Source organism: Eublepharis macularius, chromosome 8 (assembly GCF_028583425.1).
Source record: "Eublepharis macularius isolate TG4126 chromosome 8, MPM_Emac_v1.0, whole genome shotgun sequence".
NCBI classification, from domain to species: Eukaryota; Metazoa; Chordata; class Lepidosauria; order Squamata; family Eublepharidae; genus Eublepharis; species Eublepharis macularius.
In genome coordinates this window covers 38,398,505-38,423,233 of record NC_072797.1, presented here as the reverse complement: position 1 = coordinate 38,423,233, position 24,729 = coordinate 38,398,505, and the positions used below count along the sequence as shown (strand labels likewise).

Genomic DNA, 24,729 nt, shown 5'->3' with positions numbered 1-24,729 from the left:
GGAAACAGAAGAGACTCTCATACCAATTATGGTATCCTGCTGGACCACCTTATATGTTGAGACTGGGAGGCACCATTTGGCTGTGGTTTTGGTAAGTTTCAGAGCATGATACTGGGGGACTGCTACTTAACCCCTCAGCCTCTGGTCTTCAGGGTCCCACAAGGTTCCATCACCCATGTTTTAACATCTATTATCCAATATTCAGTTCTACCTCATGCTTCCAGCAGATCCCATGGCAGCTGTGGTGAACAGGTGTCAGAAGACAGTTTTGGGAAAGATGAGGGCTAACAAACTCTGCTAACAAACTCTAACAAAAGAGGTACTGCTACTGGGTGGAAGGTTTGACCCAGGAACTAAGAGGTCTCCCGTTCAGCATGATGTTTATTTCCCCTAAAAGAATAGGTTTGTACACCTGGAGGGTACTCCTGGACCCAGGCCTCCTGCTGGATGAACAGGTGGCAGCCTGGAGGGCCCTTCACCAGCTTCAGCCCTGCATAAACAGGAAAGGTTACCAAGGAATGTACCACAATAGCAAGACGTCTAAATTAGATTACTACAATGTACTCTACATAGGGATGGCCTTCAAGACTGTCCAGAAACTATAGTTGGTATTGAATGCTGCAACCAGAATGTCGATTGGAGTGGGTCAGAGGGACCATATCACTCCAGCCTTGTTCCACCTTACTGGCTCCCAATTTGCCTCTGGGCCCAATTCGAGTTGTTGGTGTTAACTTTTAAAGCTCTATATGGGTTGGGGCCAGCATAACTGAAGGACCACCTACTCACATAAGAACCTACCTGACCATGCTGGTCATCTTCAGAGTCCCTGCAATGGGTACTCCTGCCATATGATAGATGGGCGGTAACCCAAGAAGCAGCCTTCTCAGTTGTGGCACTGAAGCTTTGGAACTCCTTCTCTAGGGAGTCTCCCTCTATTGTCTTCTGCTAGCATTTTTGGTTTGTTTGGTGTTCCCTCACTAACACTTATTAGCTCTCCTCCCCATGTGCCACCCTGGGGAGCCCGAGATGGGTGGAAAGGAGACAGGGATTTTTAAAATAATTTCTGAGGCCAAAATAAAATACTTGATCCAGTCTATCCAGCAAGTCCACAACTGAGATGATCTCTTCAGGTCCAAGTTACACCATTTTTATCCACTGCAGAACATATTAATCTCTCACTTAGTTTGGTTGTCAGGGAGGGGAAAAGCCCAAGCCTTTAAATACAAGGGAGCCTTTCCAAGCACGCATCTGCTAGACCTCAAACAAGCATTGCCTCATGCAAACGGCATTGGCATGCCTAACTGGAAAGAAGTTAGCACACATTGTGGCCTCTTAATCTAACACAGATATTGAGAGAATGAAGACTCATCTGTAAATAGATCAGCACTCTATGCACCTGGGGTTTATTTACAATTACTACCTCCCCAGATGCATACTATAACACTCCTTGCAGCAGTGCTACACACTAGATTCCCTCTATCCCATCTTCTGCATATTATTAAACAATTTTTGCACTTTTATTTTTTTTTTAAAGCTGTAATAAAAATACATGGTTTTAGAGATGAAACACACACACACTTTCCACATGTTTACATTTACAATTTTTGTTTTCATCCATGTTCATTTTGAGTCTTCACATCTGGTCTTTTCAAACTTCAGCAGCAAAAACGTTTTACTATTCATTTCCAAGGCAGTCAAAATACCAATTTTTTGGGCAACCCTGAAAAAAGCAAATTTAATCATTAGGAATAACAACTTGGTAACCCGTAAAGGATTGTCAGAGCCCAGCCTCTTCCAACATTTTACTACACTGATAACAATTCTAACTAGTCGAGACTATGGGCTAGCCTGGGAATACTTTTTGAAGACAACTGAATGAACATTTAAGGCAACTTCACACATACATGCATGCAAACAGCCATTACCAATCAATAGTTTTCCTTCACCCTGTCTGTTCAGCAACAAGTTATCAACTGAGGGGAGAAAATGCTTGCCCGTATGTATGAATCAATCCTCAGTCTTACTAGTGTATCACATGCCCAACTGCCTTACAATCTCATCTTAAACACAATGGCCTCGATCTTATGTAGTGTAAGCAGAGTAGCGCTTGCAGAAGTGAACTTTCCAGCTGCCTTACTCTTGCTGAAACCTGCTATGCCTCCTTAAATAGTGCAGGAACAGTGTGAGGGGTGAAGTGGGGGACTGCAGAGGAAAAGGGAAAATTAGAAAAGACAGGATCCAGGCCACTGAGCCAGATCTTGCCTCATTCCGCTCACACAAGATTTCCCTCAATTCCTTCTTCCCACCTCAGCCCCCACAATTACCACCTTAAGGTGTTCCAAAGGTCCCTGACTCCCAGCAGCTGCACAGGAAGGAACACTTTATGTATAATTTTGTAATTAAGGTAAATTGTGTGTTTTAAAAGGATCACTGACTACATTCATCTGCATGTAACCAGTTGAGCACATATAGCCTCATATAATCCTTGTAAGACCTGATGCCTACAGAAAACCAGTAACCTATACATTTGGGAAACTGTAACTGTTCAGATTAAACTCTTACTCATATGAGAAGAAAGGTGAAAGAATGAATTGATCACATCAGTTGCAAAATATTCTTCCCCAGATACTTAAGGGAGTGGCTGAATAAGCATTTTTCAGAGGTGGCTTGAGTCCAGAAAAGCAATATATGTCAGTCTGGGAATTACCTACGAATTATATTGTCGAAGGCTTTCACGGCCGGAGAATGATGGTTGTTGTGGATTTTCCAGGCTGTATAGCCATGGTCTTGGCATTGTAGTTCCTGACATTTCGCCAGCGGCTGTGACTGGCATCTTCAGAGGTGTAGCACCAAAAGACAGAGATCTCTCAGTGTCACAGTGTGGAGAAGATGTTGGCAGGTAATTTTTATCTACTCAAAACCCACCTTCCTGAGTAGATATAAATTACCTGCCAACATCTTCTCCACATTGTGACACAGAGATCTCTGTCTTTTGGTGCTACACCTCTGAAGATGCCAGTCATAGCTGCTGGTGAAACATCAGGAACTACAATGCCGAGACCACGGCTATACAGCCCGGAAAATCCACAACTACCTACAAATTCTTTTCCAGAAAAGTTCACTATAGCAAATCCAGCCCTACCATGTCTGAGCATCAACAAAGAGAATAATAATTTGATTTTTAAAAGGTCAACTGAAAGTTACATGTTGACTTTTCTGTGTATGTTGTAAGGTTTTTCTTCCATGCCCCAGGGGCACCCTCAAATCATAACTCCACCCCCACCCCTACCCTCAAGACAGCCAGCTGGAAAGTCAAGCCTTTACGGTACGGCTTCATTTGATAAGGTCTTCTAGGTATTTCCAGCCATGCTGAGTGTATTTATAAGGCCTTGTGAGGGCTACAGAGAGAACACCTACCATAATATGAATACCAGGAAATGCAAACAGAAAACTTATTTTTGGGGACTGCTAGAAGCTGCCAGCCAAAATATCTGGTCCATCTTTTATGTCTGGGGGCAAAGCTTTCTGGGCTTTAGGAAGAGCATCATCCCCAATCACTGCCACTCAACTGTCCTTGCCTGTAAAATGTAAATGGCACCTCCTACCAAACCTCTTGTAACCAGAAACTTGACAGGGTAAGATCTATGGTGCCACAGCTGGCCAGTATTTCCACTACTAGCACAAGGGCAGCTGTATGCTGATTTTCTGAATCTAGGCAGCAAGTTATTTTACTTGAAATACACATATCCTGCCTTTCTTCAGGGACAGATCTCCAACGTGACTATCAATATTGCATTATGTTTCCAAATATGGAAAAAATTAAGAGTGTTTAAGCTTTCAGGACATTACCTTGATCTTTTGCATCTGTTCTTTTCCTCTTCAGATTTGGAACTGGATTTTGCTGTTCTTTTAAGGCTTCTGCAGGACAATTGGGTCTTGGCAATTGGTTTCCAGGAGTTGGTGCTGGCCGGTTACTAAAATAGTTGTCTTTCAGTGCCTTAGAGGGGTCAGAACAAGATATTGCTCAGTAAGATCTTCACATAGTTAATGGACACACATATTCTTTGAAAGTGCTCCATTAGGAGTAGGTTGTGGTGGGAAAGAGAAAGACGTGGTCAGCAAGTGAACACTTCTATATGTTTCATGTGAGCAAAGCAGTTTTTTAATGACCCAGCTGCAGCTGATGTAGCACAGGGGCTAAGCAAATAAGCTGTGATTAAGGTGGTCACTGGTTCAAACATAAGCTCAGCCATAAACTCAGCTTTAGGCAGCTTCATTCTTTCCCACCCCTTGGCAATATACGGATAAGACCTTTAGTACTAGTTGGTAACTGATTTGGATTGCTGCTGATCTTTAACTGCTGATTTTATTACTCTCATCTTTTCCTGATTGTTTAGTATTTACTATTAAGGTGATTTTATTAATCTTTAGTAGTAAGAGCCCTGTGGTAAGCAGCAGTACTGCAGCCCAATCTCTGCTTGCGACCTGAGTTCGAACCTGGCAGAAACCAGGTTCAGGTAGCCGGCTCAAGGTTGATTCAGCCTTCCATCCTTCCGAGGTCGGTAAAATGGGTACCCAGTTTCCTAGGGGTAAAGTATAGATGACTGGGAAAGGCAATGGCAAACCCCATAAAAAGTCTGCCAAGAAAACGTCGTGATGCGACGTCCCCCCATGGGTCAGTAATGACTCGATGCTTGCACAGGGGACTACCTTTACCTTACCTTATTAATCTTTAGTATGTAGTTTAAGCATTTAAGAACTGCAAGTTGCCTTGGGTGTATTACTTCAAAAAGATAGCCTTGTATGTATTTGCATAATTTCTCTAATCATAGGGCTGTTATAAGGATAAAGTTGTACGTGAAGCTCTTTGGACAATGAAAGTGCTGTACAAATGCTATGCATTTAACAAATATACTTAAAGTCTTTGGTGATGCAATTCTTTTAATGTTGGCACATGTGATGCCAAGGTATCTTTTGAAATACAAATATCCAGGCTGCACAGAAGTATTAGAATCCTGCCTCTCAGTCCTCCTGATTATCTTAACATTTGTTGTAAAGGTAGTTTCATCAAAATGCTCAAAGACCAAATATAAAGAGCATATCAGAAATCAGGTATTCAATGCCAAATAACATGCAATTAAAGTCATTAGCTCCAGCTTTGCTATACTCAAAGTTCTATCTAAATTACATTATTGGGAAAGTTTGCCACAATCATCCAAGTCATGGTATACTTGCAATGTGACTTTCAGTGCTGAACAAATTCCCTACCTTTGGTCTTTGCCAAGAAAAACTGAAGACCACAAGGAATAGCCATTACGAATAATTACAAGTAAATAGCAATAAAAGGTACAAGCAGTCCCACTGTTCACAGCACATTTCCAATCTTCAGCTCTCAACATGTGACTCAGGAGAAACGGCTGAAGATGCCCTTTGTATAAGTGGCTATTAGATGTCATGAAAAAGTGCCTGGAGAAGCTCAGGTACATGTTCTCTCAAGACACAATATTTATGCACTCAGGAATAAGTCCCACTGGGTTCACTGAATAGAGCAAACTTTCATAGATTCAAGTTACTAGAATGACACAACGTTTTCCAGATTAAATTCTGCAATCAATTTTACTTAGCAGTTCTCAGGATACAAATACAAAAACAAGTGAATTGTGCCAGAACTAGTAATGAAGCAGTGTATTGATCACAACCCTTTTGTTTTACTTTTAAGTGTATTGCTGATATATCACACTGAAAATATGTTAAGGACAGGAATGAAAGAGGTGGAGCTCCACATTATTTTGCAGCATTCAATTTAATAAGAGATTTATCTAAGACTGTCAGTATTCACTGAAAGAAGCAGTAAGAATGGAGTCAGAATGCAACTAAGGTACTAATTTTCCCACCAACCTGCTGGAAGTAGACACGGGCACGAATCGAAATATGAAGCAAATTTCGTCATGAAACAGCGTTTTGTGGAGCTGCGGTTATCACGAAAATTATCACGAAATTCACGACTTTTTGGCCTGTTTCGTTAGTTTCATGAATGATTTGTAATGTAGACAGGCTGGCACCAATCCATTGATTCCCTAGGCAACAATGGGCCCAGACTTTTTGTTGCCATTGGAAACCCCAATCATAGCCCACTTACCCTTGATTGGCAGCTCTCCTAGCCATCTGGAGAACTTCCATTCTGCCCTATACAGCCAGGAGCTGGGGGTCAATCCCCTACGCAACCAAGGAGGTAGGCCTTCTGTAGCCATGGACACACCAATCTCACCCCTACAAACCCTGTTAGGCAGGCCTGTCAGCCAACCACAGACCTCCTGTTCTGCTCTATGTCAGCATTTCTTATAAAAGGCACCTCTCTGCCTCGTGTTTCAGTCCCAGTAGACAGAGGGAGAGGGAGGAGGACCTGTTGCTGGGATTGGAGTGGGAGAGTGTGTGGAAGGATTTGGGATTGTGCTTTTGGCTGCTGCTGCTTTAAAGAGACTGAAAGAAGCCTCTTATTTCTAGCTCTTGGCCTTGCTGTGGGAATATCTTTGGGTGAGGGTGCCTTTCCCCCCCCCCCAGTCTCAGGCCTTAGCCTGGCTCTGGGGCCTAGGCCTCCCCTTTTTTTATTTGCTTGTCTTTGTTTCTTCTCAATTCTTTCTCTGCTCTTTTGAGGGCTCACACTCTTGCTGCTTCCTTTGGTTTTGGGCCTCTCCCTGCTGAAGTCTCCCTGCGAGTTGGCATCTTTGGGAAAAAGCCCAAAATGAGACTTTCGTGTTTCGTCACAAACAATCTACAAATCGCGAATCACAAAACTAATGAATTGTTTCGGCAAATGTGTCAATTTCGTGAAGTTTCGTGATTCGCAATTTGTAGATTGTTCGTGACGAAACACGAAACTCTTGTTTTGGGCTTTTTCCATTTCGTGCCCATGTCTAGCTGGAAGATGGAAGAAATTCAGGAGTATTTGTTTTGCAGAAGTCAACTGTTCCCTCAGAAGAACTTGGTCAAAATTCTCCATTTTTGTAGGGAAGTTTAAGCCCATGTTTTTAGGTTTTAGGATTTTTCTGCAAACCTGGAGTTTACCACGTTCAGAATTTGGTATGAAGATATAGCTCAAAACTTCCATCAGACTATGCTTGCATGGTAGTAGCAGCATTCTGCTACAGTACAGAAGACCATTGTCAAGTATGACTCTCTATAGAATCTACATTTGCTCAGCTGTGAGTACAGAAGACATTGGCAGTGAAGAGATAATCACAGTGGGATCACCTTGCCAAGCAACAGGCGTATCCAGAGAAATCCCCCAAAGGTTCTGTGATGAGTTTTAAAATTATTATGCAGGATACATACCTGAGTAGCTGTGACCCTTGCAGAAGGATTAAATGTAAATAAGCCTTGCAATAGTTCTAGCAAATCATCACCAGCGGCACTGAAGATGTGATGAAGCAGCATTCCAGGGAAATTTTTAAAAGTCACATAATCAGGAAGACTGGTCATTCCCTGTCCAAAAAGAAACATCAATGAGATCTTTTAGTATGTGTACTGATTAATGAGAAGCAAACAAACTTCAAAACTAGCAAAACCAGGGCATTTTCATCAACTCCCCTTGTTGGCTTCTGTTACATATTGGACTTACAGGCCACTGTTCCTCGGTTGGAGTACCCAGGGTTTCAAATATTCTTGTGAGCTGATCCAAGTCAGAGTCCCCTGGCAAAAATGGAACCTAGAATCAAGTGAATACAAGGTATTTGACTAATCACATTCTGCATTTTTAAACAAAGATATTCCTGAACACTGATGAGAGTTCTTATCCATATTTAGTGTTCTTATACACTCCACTATGTATCTCACTTCAGAAATAATAAGAGGGGATAGATACTAGGGTGTTGTAAGGTATCTTGATACGTGTGCCAAGAGCAAATTTTGTTGCCACTTACGCTCAGGCCTTACCCGTAGAAGCAATTCAGCCAATATGCATCCCACTGCCCACATATCCACGCCAACACCATACATTCTAGCACCAAACAGTAGTTCAGGAGCTCGATACCACCTGAAAAACAATGCAGATGCATGGCACTTGCCTTTCCATGAATAAGATATGCATAATACTTTAACCCAAACATTGCCATGCCATCGCTTGTGTCAAAGGACAGTCTTGCCTCACTTTACTCTTACAAATATAGTTTAATTCCTTCCCCTCCATAAGATTATTTATTTACTTTGTCCCAAATGGGAACCTAAAGCAGCTTACATCATTCTCTTCTTCTCCATTTCATCTTCCTAACATTCCTGTGAGGTAGGTTAGGTTGAGGGAGTGTGACTGGCCCAAGGTCACCCGGTGAGCTTCTTTGGCAGAGCAGGGATTCAAACCTGGGTCTCCCAGATCCTAGTCCCACACTCTAACCACTACACAACACACTCAACTTTGGGCAGGAAGATGTCCAGATAAAAAAATAAAGTTCACTGTTTTTAAAGGGTGAGAAGAGAGAAGTTTGAAGGAAAAAATTGCTGGATTTTTTTTAATTGAACAAAAGTTTTCAGGCATGGTCTTGCTGAAGAACCCAACTGCCAAAACCAATTCAGCAGAATGAATACTAAAATGAACTAAAGATCCAATATACTGCATGCTGCACCCTAATTAGTGGCTGGTTGTCACATGGAATGTGAAACATTGCTAGTACATTGCTAGGGCTTCCCTCTTCATGATACAGAAAATGGCAGTCACTGTACCACTTGGTGAGGTACAGTATTCTCATAGAAGAGTCAAGCTGGCTGTCTCTAATCTTCTATTTCTATTGCACATAACAATCCTGGTTTGTGGGAAAGTTATTCATGTGCCTAGTTAAAAGGATCTTTTCTTACCGTGTTACTACTTGATGCGTGTAAACTCTGTTTGGACTTCCAAAAGATTTTGCCAAGCCAAAATCAGCCAATTTCAGAACTCCATTTTCATCTAGCAGCAAATTGTTTGGCTTAAGATCCTTAAGAAGAGAGAAAACTGAAAGTAAATACCTTCCCTTCTATTTTTTTCCTTTTAAAATGGAAATTGGCTGCAAGATTAAGATGTACCCTTAATCAGGAATATGTTTCGCTGAAAGCTTGTAAGTAATTGCGCACAGGATTAAGGTGCTGGGAAGAAGCTGCAATAAGTCATCAGGATCAGGCTTTAACCTTCATATTGGTTTGCAAATAAGTAGTTTTTCAAGACCAGAGCCTCAAACCTCTTATATCAGCAAGTAAGAGTTTAGGATAAGGCATACTGACCACGATCAGTACAGTGTTTGGTATCATAAGAGCATAAGAAGCACCCTGCTGGATCAGACCATTGGTCCATCTAGTCAAGGATCTTCTCTCACACAGTGGCCAAAAACATGGCAGAAAGGCCTTCCCCTGATGTTGCTTCCTGGCACCGACATTCAGAGGTTTACTGCCTCTGAATATGGAGGTTTCTTTTACTCACCCTAGCTAGTAGCTACAAATGAACCCCTTAATCCCCTTTTAAAGCTTTACTTGTGGCCATCACTATACCCTCTGACAGCAAATTCTACATTTTAACCCCTTATTGAGTAAAGTAGTATTTCCTTGTGTCTGTCCTAAATCTACTGCCCTTCATTGGATGCCCTCAAGTTCTAGCATTTTGGGAGAGGGATAAAAAGTCCCTCTAGCACTTAATTTTATAAACCTCTATCATTTCCTTCATTTGTTTCATACAGTTGTCACATGTCCTAGCAATACAAGTAAGTTTCTTCTCCTCTACAGGCAGACACTGATATTAAAATTTAAAACTGGTGGCACACTGTAGTTAGTTAGCTAGGGATGCACAATGCAATTTAAGGAGTTTACACACACACACACTCACTATGGAAACATGCTGTGTTGGATCCTAAGCAGTGAGAGCAAAGTCATGTTAAAGGAACATTATTTTTTCTTCTTCTCTCCCCCTTCCCACAACCTTCCATGTGCCTCAAATTGTGCTTCTGAAGGAACTCAAAGGAAGGGTCTACAGCAGGAAGAGGGAATCAACTACTCCTCTGCAAACACATTAAAGTACCTTAGGATCCAAGCCTCTGAACACAAATCTTTGCCACACCAACATCCTGTGACCCCTCCCCCTCAATGCCACCAACGATGTTAATGGAACCCTCCACAACATCATGTTCTGCAACTTGGTGAGTCTGAGAAATCATCCTTTCCTTCCCACCAGCAAAGTGTGTTGCAGTACTGGACCCTGCTTGCGGGGAGGGCAGAATAGAAATCCAATGAAATAAATAAAAGTGAATTGGGGCAAGCAGGCCATTTCACTCAAGTTCACCATCTCACTGCAGGACCAAGTTGTATGGCTTTTTTGCTCACAGTATGTCTTTTGCAGGGGCAGGAACTGCTATGAGAAGAGGAAGATGAAAGACAATCTACTTTCAATGAGCAGTTTGTAGGACCCCAACCCACTGGCACTACCGCTTCTGAAAATTTCTGCTTATCATGTGATAGTGTCTTACTAAGCTAGGACAAGCAAAAATGATCACAGACTAATTACAGAATTACATTTTTTTTAAAAACTATTGAAAACCAATATTTTGAACTTTTAAAAATTGAATAATTATATTTTGTTCTACTTTTTTGTAACTGTTTATTTCTAATTTTAACTTTTTTAACAATCAGCATAATAAAACAGGATAAACAGTCAACATTCAAACTGTAAAAACATCTAACCAAATGATAAGTCTTATATGGAAGTTAGTAGAATACAAAGTCCATATACTTCTTCAGTAAGGCAGTCTCTGATGATTTGTAGTTTGAAATGTAGTTTAAATATGGGAACCACTTTTCTAAAAAGCTGGGTTGGAAAGTTGCATTGTCGTTTGTTATTAATTGGTCTGATATTCTGTCCATAGCCATCATATCCCAGATTTTATTCTTCCACTGTGTGATGGTTGGCACTTTGATTTCCACATTTGTGCTATCGGGAATTTAGCTGCCATCAACAGGACTGCTACAGTTCTTTTTTAATAGTTGATATTGTGCTACTATTCCAGAAATTTAACAGCATCTCTTTAGGTTTATGTGGAATAGTGTTACCAATTACAGACTGTATCATTTCTATGATTTCCCCCCTAAAGCTTGAATTTTTACACAAGACCGCCAACAATGCAAGAAGGTGCCTGTCAATCCACATCCTTTCCAGCATCTCAAATCATTGCCTGTTGTATAGTAATATCGATTCAGTGGTGTAAGGTACTATCTAGTGGATAATTTGAATGCCTGTAACCTGATGTTTAGTGATTTAGAAGAATATAAGCTTGAAGTCCAAATTATTTCCCATTTTTTGAGGTTGTTATTTTACAGTCCTTTTGCCGTTCTTTTTGTTGTGGTGTGATCCTTGACCAGTTTTCATTGTTTAGTTATTTATATATTATTGAGATTAGCCTTTTAAGTCTATTAATTTTATTTTAATAGGTTTTCAAAAGGTGTTAGTTAGTTCTCTATCAGTTACTCTTATTAAGCATTCTAGACATCATATGGTGAATTTGGTGGTATTGTAACCATGGTATTTCAATGGCATATTGTTTTTTTTATTTGAGCTGTTGAAATAAATTGTCCTTTTTGAATAACACAAAGCCTCTTTCTTTCTCTCTCTCTCTTTAGGTTTTAAATGAATCAGGGTTCCTTCCCGGTTCAAACCACCTTTGACCAAGGAAGGTTGTGACTGGGGATGTTCCTGGAGCTAGGTCCTTTCTCTACTTATCCCAGAGGTTTAAAGTTAATAATAAAAAGGGTTTAGTTTAACATTTTCAGATCTTTCTTTCAGTTTACTCCACATTTGTTCCTGTTAATTGTTTGGGGCAACATAAGACTGTTGAAGCCAATCTAGTGTTTTACTTCGATTTGTATACGTTAAGATATTTCTAATCTGGGCTGCTATATAGTATTGGTTCAGATTTGGGAGCCCTGTTCTACCCTGTTTCATAGCTCTTGTCAAGAAGGAAAAGTTGATTCTTGGCTTTTTATGAAACCAAATAAATTTGTTCAGCTTTGCCTGCCAATGAGTCATTTCTCTTTGTTGTAATGCTATTGATAGATTTTGAAACAAAAATAGAAATTGCAGGGAAACGGTTGATTTAATGAGTTCAATTCTTTCTGGCCACGATAAAGTAGATTTTTCCCAATCTTTGAAGGTGTTGACGACTTTTATGACAAGAGGTTTGTAACCGCAGTCAAACAGGTTTTCCAGGTCAATTTGTTCTTTTTATAGTGATGCATTACTTCCAGATCACAGGCTCAAGACAGGAGCCAGGGCTTTTCTTATGCATGGTTTTTTTGGGCAACATCAAATATTGGACCCAACAATCTTCATATGAGCAATTTGTTGTTTGCTCATAACTATTTGTTTTGCTCCAAGACTTACCCTGTGAAGAATCCATTGATCATGTAAATATTCTAAACCCTGAAGCGTCATCAGCATATATGCTTTGATGTGAGAGGGTGTCAGCACAAGACTAGTGTCTTTTATTATAACCTGTAAACCAGTACAAAAGGGCATTTAAAAACTGCATTACTGAATTTTAAAGAAACACAAATTTATCCTGAAAGACGCAGTCCCTAACAATACGTTTGATGTCACTATATCTCATTTGAGTCTCTCTAAAATTGCAAAGCACTTTCCGTACTGAAAGAAAAGAACATTATGGAAAAAGTAGGCATCATCAATCACATATTCTCCATGGGAGATGTTACTCTACAAAGTACATAAATATTCACTATTTGGCAAACGTCATACAGTTCAGCTTCTTTCTCTAACTATATGCAGTAGTCATTGAACTTCTTGGCTGTACACTTTCCCCCTCTTGCAGCCACATAGGACTCATTATAAAGGCTAGCTTTCACGCTTGTCTCTGCTATTCCATTGTTCTTTAACATATCATCAAAACCTTTAGATGGACACTAATGACTGCAGATTTTTGAAAACATCTCCCTGTTCTGCACTTTCCTTTCCCAAAGCCTTTTTCAGCCCCCCGTAACTTTCATCCATGATTTTTAGCTGCAGAATCAAATTCAAACAACAAACATGCTTAGTACTGTCAAAGTTAGTCTTGTGGAGTGGGGTGTCTAGATTTAAGAAGCCAGTGAAATTAGTTATGACTTAAGCAAGCTTACCTCTAAATCTGTTTCCATAAAGTCAAACACTAAACTGATGTTAGATTTGTGTCCAAATGCATCTAAAAGCTGAAAGATACAAAAAACAGCTCAATTCCTTTAACGCTCTTGTTCTGTAATATAGGCTTTAAAAGCTGTTGTGAAATGGAGCAACATCTGCCTGGTTTTAAACAATGGGATGTCACTTCACACACTATAAGGACACTTAATTAGGGCTTGATGTGAAATCTGTACTGAGAGGGCACAGATTATGATCAGGCAGAAAATCAGATTCAGAAACCATTGTTTGAAGTAGGTGTACAAATAATTGATGTGTGAATTAATAAACCATAATTACTTCCACTGCTATACCTCTAGAGGTACCTGCCCCATAGAAACAGGGGAAACGAACAGATTAAAAACAAAAGCATATAAGCATCTCTAAATAACGGCTTGAATTCTAAACATGGTCAGTAAAATACACAGAAGTGTGATATCTGAAGCCTCAAGACACCAACAGAACTGGGAGTGCCACCATGCTGTAATTGTCAGTGTGCTGGATTAGGACTGAGATGACCCAGGTTCAAGTGTCTCCCCCGCCCGTCCCCAACCCGTTTGCCATGAAACTTCCTGGCTGACCTTGAACCAGTGATTGTCAGCCTAAGCTACTTCACAGAACTGTTGTGATGACAGAAGAGAAGAAGGGAAAACCATGTATGCCTCTCTGGAGTACATGAAGGAATGGTGGGATAAAAATGTATTAAATGAAAAAGGAGAAGAGATTCTTGGCTTCTGTCACCCCACTCTTGTAACCTGTAGATTTCAAAACACTTCCACAGGGCACATACCTTCCCCCAAATGAATGTCATTCGGGAGGATGACATTCTACTGAAGGCAGCCATATCATTAGGCCTTCTCATGTTACTTCAATCTACAGGTGCTCCTGGATTGCATGGGAAGATGTCACAGGTAAACAATTCCCATGCCACGGTGATAATATATCTGCTGAGCTTTCTTAGCAACTCCTTACCTTTTAATGTTAATACTATTCAGTCAACACTATAAAAGAAAGAGAATTTTCTGATTTCAGACAAAAAAAACTACAATAAAACCTTTTCTCAATGTAAGAACCACTTCTAATAGGATGGCATTCATAAAAGTGCACAGGGTAACAGAATGATATTTCTCACAAACCTCACATCATACTTACTCCAATGATATTTGGGTGGCTAAGCTCCTGCAGCAGTTTGATTTCTCTAAGAGCAGTTCTGTTTATACCTGGATTGAAAGAACACACAAAGGGTAGTTACAACAAAGTTAAAACTTGCCGGAAAAGATATACAGAGTATCCATTAATACCACCTTGGCCTCCCAAAATTACCCTGAACAAGGAGCAGCAGTAGTTTAGGCCACATACACATGCCACGTTTGCATCTTTGAGGCTGTGGGTTCGATTCCCCAACTGCCCCTGATGGAAGAGAACAAGTCTCTAGAACCTCAAGAGTGCTCTTCAGGGAAGGAGCCATAGCTTTCTCAGAATAACCCCCTGACGTCTCTGGTTAATAAAGTAACAGAGCTTGGAAAGACCCATGCCCAATAGTTGCTGTATCAGAGAAGATCATACAGAGAAGGATGAACCAATGGTCTAACTCAGACTAAGTCAGCTCTATAATATTCACTGGCAAAACTTCACTCCACTTTATCAGATTGTTTCAAACTTCTGGGAATTTCTGATTAGACTTCAGCATAAAATTCCAAACCAATGTATTTTCTGGTCCCTGCATTTTTAATAAGACACACATTGTATGTGCCACTGTTCAAACAAATGCAAGGTGCCAGGATGCTGCACTTTTTTCATAACTTCAGTGTTCTACAGTAGGAACGGAAGCAGGGTTTAAAGGAGACACAAATTCCTGCCTGTTTTCCATAGACCATTCTTTATAACACAGTGGAAAAATAGTAATAAATATAGGATTGTATCCAGTCAACTGCCAGGAAAACAATAGGTTATGGAGATTTATCTCCTAAACCTTCCCTCTAGAAGTCTCATTTGAATTCTAGAAAGATTATTTTTTTGTTCATGAGTTCTGCAACTCCATCCTCTTTCAAGGGGTCAAAGGAACAGATGGATAGAGAAACACGGGGGAAATCCATGTATGTGGCACTGGCAGTTGGCTGGACAGAATTGGGCATGCCTAAACTCATTTGTTTCAAAGGACTCCATTTCCCCCAGTTCTGTGGGATTATGGTCATGTAGACTGAATGCACCATTCCCATAAGGAAATACATTCCATTCACAATGTTGTCTAGGAACAAAGTTATTAAAATATTAGTTACAAACAGAAAGGCTGACATCCTCTACCTAGATCATGAAATGGACAGGAAGGAGCAACATTATGCTTCTTGTCTGGTTCAAAGGAAACAAAACGAACCTTAACTCTTTTTCACATGAAACTGAAAAGATAAATTAATCCCTGTAATACTGTTTTACCACCGTTATAAAATTTGATTGTCAATGTAATCTGAGCATACTTACATAATTCAAACACTTACCATCCTTCGCTTCTGATCTATGTCCAAGTTTAATCTAAAAACAGAATTTTTTAAAATTAAAGCAACAATGCTAATTACAAATTAATTAATTTACTTCATTTAAACCCCAGCTTTTCCCCCACAACGGGGACCCAAAGCAGCATACATCATTCTCTTCTCCTCTATTTTATCCTCACAACAACCCTTTGAGGGAGATTAGGATGACAGCATGTGTGACTGGCCCAAGGTCATCCAGCAAGCTTGCATGACAGAGCAGGGATTCAGACCTGGGTCTCCCATATCGTAGTCTGACACTCCATTATACTACACTGGAGGTCAGAAGCTGCAGTAGTCCTATAAATCTAAATTGATTTAATTTAATAAATCTAACTGATTTACTGGCAAACCCTATCTTTACACAAAAACTCAATGGTATTTCTGCCCCCCCCCCCCGCGACTCTGCCCCAGACATGCATTTAGGAGAGAAGCCTTAACTTTAATGGGTTTCAAAAGTTATGCACCGTTAATTTGGACACAGCTAGCTCTACAGAGGAATATACCAATCAATCTTGCTACACTGAACTGAGTCTCAACTTTGTACCATGGATCAGCATACCATTGGCATGCTGGTCAACCCAAGTTATTCTTTTTTAAAAAAAATTGATTAAAGTATCATTGGAATACTAATTGGCATGATCAGCACAGCTAGCAGAATGGACTTGTCTGTAGTTTTAATTAAACTGCCATTTCTCATCATGAAGAACACACAAAATATGCATGCAGCAAACATGGCTTATTGCTATGTCTAATATTGACGAACTCCAGAAAAACCTTTCCTCGTCCACTCATCTACCAAGAAACCCTTGGATGCCTGCAACAGGACATTAGTGTATTGTTGCAGATTCTGGTGCATGTTCTAGTGTGCACACTTGACACCTCAGCATGGAGAGGCAGGGAGGGGGAGTGTGTATGTGTGGTTTTATTTGCCCTGCCCAGTCCCACCCCTCTCCAACCCACATTTCAATGATTAGACATTCATCATTATTGAACTACTCCTCCAGCCCACCCCACCTGGTTTTGTTTTGTATCTTTTTTTAAAAAAAAGTTATTTTCATATTGCTATATTGGCCTACTGTTGTAGTAATAGATGCAGCAGATTCTCTGAATTCTCAGCTTTCATTTTTAAAAAGCAAGTCTCTAGCTTGTTCCACTTTGGAGATATGCCCTTTTCCTTATATCGCCACAAGGGAAAGAGGTAGATTGTGCTTTGTGTTTTTTTCATTAAAAAAATGAAAGCTCGGAATTCAGAGAATCTGCTGCATCTGTTATTACAATGGCAGATCATTATAGCTATATGTTCAACTGCACTGTTGCACTATTTGTAATTAACAGTATTGCCGCCATCAAGAAAAAGAGTGCTGCTATTTTTTAAAATATTTTTGTACAATGCTTTTAAATGTTTTATATGAAATGTTTTAATGCTGTTATCCGCCCTGAGCCTGCTTGCGGGGAGGGCGGAATATAAATACGATAAAATAAATAAAATAAATAAAATGACAATTTAAAAAAACTGTAAAAGCCCCAGTGGCTCAGGGGAGGGAGCTAGTGGCTACTTCTGACACCAGAAAAAGCAGTACATTTTGAAAAACACATAGCCACTGCTACAGTGCGCACCATCTCAACAGGGGTTGGTTTGCTCTGCCAGTAGTGGCCTCCACCTCCTAGCTCTGGTCAGCCAAGCAGGGGTCTCCGGTATGGACTGCAGGGAGCGGGAACTTAAGTATGGTGGCACAGCTACTCTCTTTTTAGGCTCTCTCATGTGCCCATTTGAAGTCTTTTAAATAAAATTCAGCCTTACAGCGATATTGTGATATAAATATGCACAAAAAATACACATGGGGGTTCCTGTACTGTCACCAATTATGCCACCAATGACGACAACACCCTCATTTGAAAACCTGATTATGCAGGGCATGTGCAGAACTAAATAAACTTGACTCCACAACCGTAAAAATGCAAAGAGGAAGGCAGACATGTGGAAGAACCAAACAGATTCCAATGTCTTCCAATCGACTGCTAAGAAAATTAGAAATTAGCTGAGTGTGGAAACACCCTTTATCAAGGTACAGCCAACTCAGGATATGACCGTTACCATGAGGGGGGGTAAAAAGACTATACTATAGATTATGCTTGAAGATATTAATGGGAACTTATTTCCACGTATCTATGATATACACTTAAATGGGACCCCCGGATGTCATGAAACTTGCTGAGGCCTGTGAGAAGTGGTTTTAGAGATGAACAAGCAGCATTCTGAACTGGCGGAGACTGACCAAGAGAGAGATCTTGGAGTCATGATAGATAACTCACTAAAAACGTCAGCACAGTGTGCGACTGCCATAAAAAAAGCTAATGCTATGCTAGGGGTTATTAGGAAAGGGATTGAAAACAAATCAGCCGGTATCATAATGCCTCTGTATAAATCGATGGTGAGGCCTCATTTGGAGTACTGTGTACAGTTCTGGTCGCCACACCTTAAAAAAGATATCATAGCACTGGAAAAAGTACAGAGAAGGGCAACTAAAATGATTAAAGGGTTGGAACACTTTCCCTATGAGGAAAGATTGAGGCGCTTGGGGCTCTTTAGCCTGGAGAAAAGACGACTGAGGGGAGACATGATAGAGGTTTACAAGATAATGCACGGGTTAGAGAAGGTCGAGAAAGATGTGTTTTTCTCCCTTTCTCACAATACAAGAACTCGTGGGCACTCTATGAAATTATTGAGCAGTCGGGTTAGAACAGATAGAAGAAAATACTACTTTACACAAAGGGTGATAAACACATGGAATTCGTTGCCACAGGAGGTGGTGGCAGCTACAAGCATTGCCAGCTTCAAGAGGGGACTGGACAAATATATGGAGCAGAGGTCCATCAGTGGCTATTAGCCACAGGAGATAGATGGTATTCTCTTTGTGGGGAGGTGGTGCTCTGTTGTCTTGGTGCTGGAAGGAAGGCAGTGGGAGGGCTTCTGGTGTCCTGGCCTCACTGACAGTCCTTTAGATGGCACTGGATTTCTAGCCACTGTGTGTGACAGAATGTTGGACTGGATGGGCCACTGGCCTGATCCAACATGGCTTTGCTTATGTTCTTATGTTCTTATTCTGAACAATGAGTCACAGGCCCAGCCCTTATCTAAAACACAGAGAGTGTATTTTCACGGTGAAATGAGGAATTCTAGTCGATTTGGATTATTGGCACACTTCCAAAGATTGTGATAGAAGCTGAAAGGTTTTAGTGTCTGAGCATCTGTTAGAAACTTAAGATGTTCTACTATGGGGCCAGTCAGTTAATACACTTAGCCATTTTGTCTACAGAGTGTGAACTTGCAAAATTAATTTCCTTTGCAATCAAAAAAGGCCATAAAAATAAACCTGAAAAATGAGCGGGTTTGTTCATAAAATGTTCACAGTCATGTTAGCCATTTCCATTTTTTTAAACCACCAAAACAGAACCACTTTGGGACCAATCAGAATATTACAGAAGTAATCAAGTTTTGCAGAACTCCTCTTTAGACTGGATGTTACATTTAAAAAAAAACATGAAAGTGTGAGTTTAAAAGCATGGTAGAAAGCCCCAGCATGGGCCATGATGTCATTTAAAAAATGCAGAAAATGTTAATTTCAGAATTAGGACCTTCTATGTTATGATTCATTAAATTGCATGTAATGGAATCATGATGTGTGTGTAAGCCCTACCCCCCATGATGTTTGAGCTGTATGTGAATTTAGTTTAGAGCTGTATGTGAATTTAGTTTAGAGGGGGCTTAACTATTAGCCTACATAAACTGCCAGTATGGCCTAGAGTACACTCAGCATGTTCCTACTATGAATACTGCATGGGACAATCTCTGCTTTGAGTTTTAAAATAGTAAAAATTAGGAGCCAAATACCACAAAGCACAGGAAGACCCATCAAATTAGATAATTTAATGATGGCTTGGTGAGATGTTTAAATTGATTGGACAGGCTTTTAGGTTGGTCAGTAAAACAAATTTAGAACCAACGGGCTTGGAAAACTATGGTTTAGTATACCTGGACTGATGAGCCTGACCTCAGGTTTTCCTGTTTTTAGAGGCCATGGTGCCTGTAGACAGGAGAGCTAAGTAGATGGAAGATAAAAGTTAATAAATATCTCTACAGAAGGGTGTGCCTAACAGTTTAGAAGCTCAAATGATGGCTTGAGTTCTTAACTAGCACAAGCCATGCTTTGGCATGATGTCAAAAAATACACACACAAAAAGGTACTTACTTTTTTAATAGCAACAATTTGATTTGTGTTCTTGTCTCTTGCTTTGTAAACAGTTGCAAACTGAAGAAAAAACAGATTAAAACCCAGTTTTATAATAATAGCTACTTAAACCTTGACTATATTTTATTTAAAATATTTCTATGCTGCCTTTCCACCCAAGTATGGTCCCCAATGCAGTGAACATAAGAACATTAAAACAGCATTTAAAAATAATAATTTACCAATTCAGTAAAACATAAAAACAAACACAACACAATCAGGGAGCAGGACCAACAACAGTTTGTGGGGATATACCAAACGAAACAAAAAAGCCTGTACCCACAGGTGGACGACAATGATGAAGGGAGACAGGTTAATCTTCCTGGGGAGGGAATTAAATAGTTTCAACACCAAAACCCATCTAGCATCAGGTGGCGGGTGCACCAGAAGCAAGGCCTTCAAAGACAACTGTAGAAGATGGATAAGCTCATATGGGAAAAGCTGGTCCTTAAGATATGCTGGCCCTAAGCCGTATATACATAACCGTGAGACGGTTATGTGTGGCAACCTAGCTACACATTATACATTTCTTATGCCCAAGTACCTGCATTACGGAAGAAAATAATGTACATTTCTCTAAGCAGCAAAATGATCCAGCAGCATTGTAACCTAGGTTGGTTTCCATTGGAGGAGACATGGTTAGAGACGTATGGATCTTTTAAAGCATTTGCTTTATTTACAGTCCTCTGGCTTGAATCCAGACTAGTGTCTCCATGAGTAAAAGGACTTGCACACCTCTTGAGCATCATTTTTTCACCTCCCCTTCCCCTAGCAGCCTGAAATACTGCTAGGGGAGAGGAAAATCAGCAGAAAGACTGCCTCCTCTTTTGCAAATGGAGATTTCATTCAATCAGAAGAATGGCGTGGTTGGGCTCACGCCATTATTCTGGTCACGATATGAGAAGCTCAAAGCCTCCTAAGCGAGAGCTAGGCAGAGGCAAGAACTGAACAAAAAGCTTTCTTGGTTCACAGACCCACTACAGCCATTACAAACTTTAAGGATTTTTTCTTTTTACAGGAAGATCAGGCATGCCACAGAGAGCTAAAACAAGACAGGGGAGAGGGAATGAAACATGCATTTTGATGTTTTAGATGCATCAGAACCTCCGGAATTATCTTTTAGAAATTGATGCAATCATTCCCATGGGCACATAGTTTTATATCCCTCCTTCTGCTCAGAACTGTGACCTGCGCTCAATGAGCTACAGCCGAAATGGAACTCAGAAGCAGGGCTGCAAAGACAAATACCACAGGGAAGTTCTATTCCTAAAACTACCCATCAATCATCTTTGGACTCAAGACTGCAACTTAACCCCTCCCTCCATCATCATGTGAGCTCATTGGGGCCCAGACACATTCCACAGACCAACTTTGTCCGGGTCTCATCTCATTCAGTTCTCAACTGTCAACCCACTCTTTGGTCATGCACCTTCCACACGGGAACTTTCGTCAGGCCAGAAACTTTGATTTTTAAGAAATGCAGTGAAGGAAAAAAAAACATTTATAGGTAGGACACAGGCATGAGATCTAACAGTATTTGGGCAGTATTCTCAGAGCTCTGTGGAACTTGATATGCAACCTATACTATCCTTTTTGGATAAAGGTTTATCGTGGCTGTCCTTTATTCTATTTTATTTCTTGAATCCCTCCCTTTAATTTTCCCCCGTTCCCATTTTTCATCACTCCCTCTATTTAGAGTTAGAGAAGGTAGGTTTACAGGAGGGAAAGGTTGTCTGATGGCAAGGTTGTTTGACAGCAAGAGATGTATATTATATATTAACAAATAAAAATAGTAAACAGCCACAAAAGGCAAGTAATACAGGATGAGACGTAATTATATAAGTTAAAAAATAATCAAGGTAAGTACAGAGACCATTCCTAATAGCAGTGATGGTGATAAAATAGTTTTCCTAGTTTTGCAAGGTTGGTTAACGTAAGTAAAGGCTGAGAATCCCAGGTCCTTGTTTTTGGTAGATAGTGTGAAACTTCTTGATGAATCCTAACTCAGCAGTTTTATGCTGAACTCACTCTCTCTGAAGCTCCTTTGCTGTCATATGGTGATTTAGATCTCCCACTGTTTTTTTTAGTATTTTCACTCACTTCTAAGGTAAGATGAGCATCTGTTTATTCTTTTGCATACTAACAGACCTGTTTGTCTGGTGCAGAGAGCAGCAGAGCATTGAAGACACATAACTGGAAGAGGGTCTAGCTCAGTGGAAGAGCCTCTGCTTTACACACAGAAGGCCCAGGTTCAAACCCTGGCATCTCCAGTAAAAAGAAATACGCAGTACTGACCTTGATGGACTGATGGTCTGATTCAGTATAAGGCTACTTCATTTGTGTTCATGTGATGGGATATATTGCATTAGAAGATGAGCAAGTGGATAAGCCCAAGATGATGAGCAGCTAATATTATTAAGCCCTGCAATAGTATTGCCTGAATGAATATGGAGCCAATGTTGCCATCTAAATTTCTTGCCTGCTCTGGTCCCTGCTTTGTTTGCTTGCAAGTAGTTGTTAGCAGTTTTACACTGGGTTGATGTCTGTAAGCAAGGTAAGGCCTACCAGGTAAAGCATTTGCAAAAATATTATAATTGCCCAGGACAGGCTGTAGATAAGTGATGACACTTTGGGCTGGTTCATGCTTGGAACTAAGGGTTACAAGTAGTGTTTTGTTATCTTTTGGGAGACCATCTTATAGTAGGCTACTTCTGTGTACCTATCTGGCTTTATCAATCTGTTTCTTCACTCTGCTGGGTGTTCATCATAATTGGAAGAATGCCTCAGAACCACCCTTCAGCCGGGAATCCCCTTTCAAAGAACAGCAAACAAGTACTTGTCTTCTGAAACAGCATAAGGTAGTCAGGTTACTAACTCTGCGCTGGGAAATTCCTGGAAAATTTTGAGGTAGAACCTGCGGAGGGACCTCAACAGAATATACAGTCTTTGCCACCATAGGAAGGTTTGGGAGTGTTTCTGAAATAATGACAGGGGTATGTGCATGCTTATTTTGAGAGAATAATACAGTATGTTTAGAATTGTAGCACTATGCTTGATGTTATTATATTCATTACAGTTCCATATGAATATTACTATTGCACTGAGACCTGAAGAAGATTGGGAGAAACGAGTTAAAGGCTACGTTAGAAGCTTGGGGCTAGTTGCAGCTCTTCAGTGCTTTTTGATTCTATGGACTGAGAAAATTGTTGTTAATAATCTTTAAACACACTATGAATTGTTAAGCATTTTCAATGGCTTTTAGTTCTGTGAACTTTGCTGTTAATATATTTGAATTGTATTACAAATTGTCAAACATTCTTTCAATGCCTAGTGGCTCTATGGTCTGGGACATAATTTGTGAATTAATCTGAAAGCAATTGAATCATTTTACAACTCTTTAGTTCCTCATGGCTCAACAAATTGAGATATATTTTGTTGTAAATAACCTAGAAAGAACTATGAAGTGTTAATTGGCACACATACTTGTATAGAAGGGATTATACTTTTCCAAATACTTTTGTTTGGAAAAAAATGAATATATGAGCTATAAGAAACAAACGTTATAGTTTTTTATGACACACATCATTAATGTGGATTTAAAAACTCCAGGTCAGGCCTGGAGATCTCCCTGAATTATAACTGATCTCGAGGCAATACAAATTAGTTCCCCTGGGTAAAATAGCTGGAGTGTGGAATCTATGCCGTTATAACCTGCTGCGGTCCCTTCCCTCAGGCTCCACCGCCAAATCTCCAGGAATTTCACAATTTGGGGCTGGCGACCCTACCAGAGGAAAGCAACCCCGCAGGAGCCGCCTGAGTGACCTTTAGCAAGGTGCGTGCGCTGGTGGGAGCCTGGGCGCGCGCTCGGGAAGGGGGGGGGGCGTTGCTCCTTCCATCCGTGGTATGTTTGGGGAAGCACAGACCGGGGGTGAGAGGGAACTCGCACGCCATTTGTTCAGACGCTGCAGCCCCGGTTCACCCTGCCCTTTCCACGTGCAGTACACCTGCTCTCCCCGCCCCTTGGCCAAACCCTCCGAGGCTCCGGGCGCTGCTTCTTACCTGCCCTTCCCCCAGGAAGGCCAGCTTCTCGTAGCGCTTGGCTCGAGCCCTCGCGTCCATTCCGAAAGCAGCGGCGAGGGGGAGGGCCATTTAAAACCGTCCCCACAGAGGCTCCCTGCCGCTTCCGGCTTCCTCCCCGCCCCGGTCCTGAGAAACTCCGCCTCCCTCTCCAGGGCCCCCGCAGCTGCCTTCTGCGCATGCGCTGAGCTCGAACCAATGAGGCTCCTTTGTTAGGCTTCCGCCAGGAGCTTAGCAACCGTTTCTAAAATAAAAACGAGGCGCTTCCTGGAAAAAAGCCTCGCCCCCTTCTCAAGTCTCCGGCTAAAACTCTCAGGGGCGGAAGTGGGGCGGTCTCTGGAACCACTTCCGCTGAGTCCCTGGCGGGTTTCGTTTGCCGTTCCGCCTATTGATCTGCGGCTTCTAACATAGAAATAAGTGGAGGCTACCTGGTTAATTGAGGATGGCGATCACTTGTCCTGTTTGAAGCCTTGCCTTTCTTGCACCGCACAGCTGCAGGTACCAAAGGTTCCCTGGAGGTCTCTCAGCCAAGCACGATCGGACAGACCAGTTCTGCTTAGTTTCACCAAGGCTGCTGGTAGCTTCCAAATGTAATTTGCAATAGAACAGCCGAAGAGGCCAATTTTATAAGGGAGGAGGATTGGTTTCTCTCTGGAGCGGC

The 24,729-nt window shown here is 41.0% G+C and overlaps 1 protein-coding gene across 4 annotated transcripts; it reads right to left on the bottom strand.

Annotated features, from left to right (window-relative positions):
- Nucleotides 1–1,503: 1,503 nt before the first annotated feature.
- On the bottom strand, nucleotides 1,504–24,176 carry CDK7 (cyclin dependent kinase 7). 4 transcript variants are annotated; one of them, XM_054987470.1, is made up of 12 exons: nucleotides 24,051–24,176; nucleotides 19,953–20,012; nucleotides 15,667–15,700; nucleotides 14,324–14,391; nucleotides 13,135–13,203; nucleotides 12,386–12,496; nucleotides 8,845–8,963; nucleotides 7,933–8,032; nucleotides 7,619–7,705; nucleotides 7,333–7,482; nucleotides 3,850–3,997; nucleotides 1,504–1,720 (listed from the first exon to the last, which is right to left on the bottom strand). In XM_054987470.1, the coding sequence occupies exons 1-12, from the start codon at nucleotides 24,138–24,140 to the stop codon at nucleotides 1,695–1,697; spliced, it is 1,062 nt and encodes a 353-aa protein (XP_054843445.1). In that variant the 5' UTR covers nucleotides 24,141–24,176; the 3' UTR covers nucleotides 1,504–1,694. The 4 variants fall into 4 exon arrangements, with proteins under 4 accessions (XP_054843445.1, XP_054843446.1, XP_054843447.1 ...); XM_054987471.1 differs by lacking the exon at nucleotides 24,051–24,176 and adding an exon at nucleotides 14,144–14,172 and having other exon boundaries at nucleotides 15,650–15,700; nucleotides 19,953–20,015; XM_054987472.1 differs by lacking the exon at nucleotides 24,051–24,176 and having other exon boundaries at nucleotides 15,650–15,700; nucleotides 19,953–20,015.
- Between the last annotated feature and the right edge of the window lie 553 nt (nucleotides 24,177–24,729).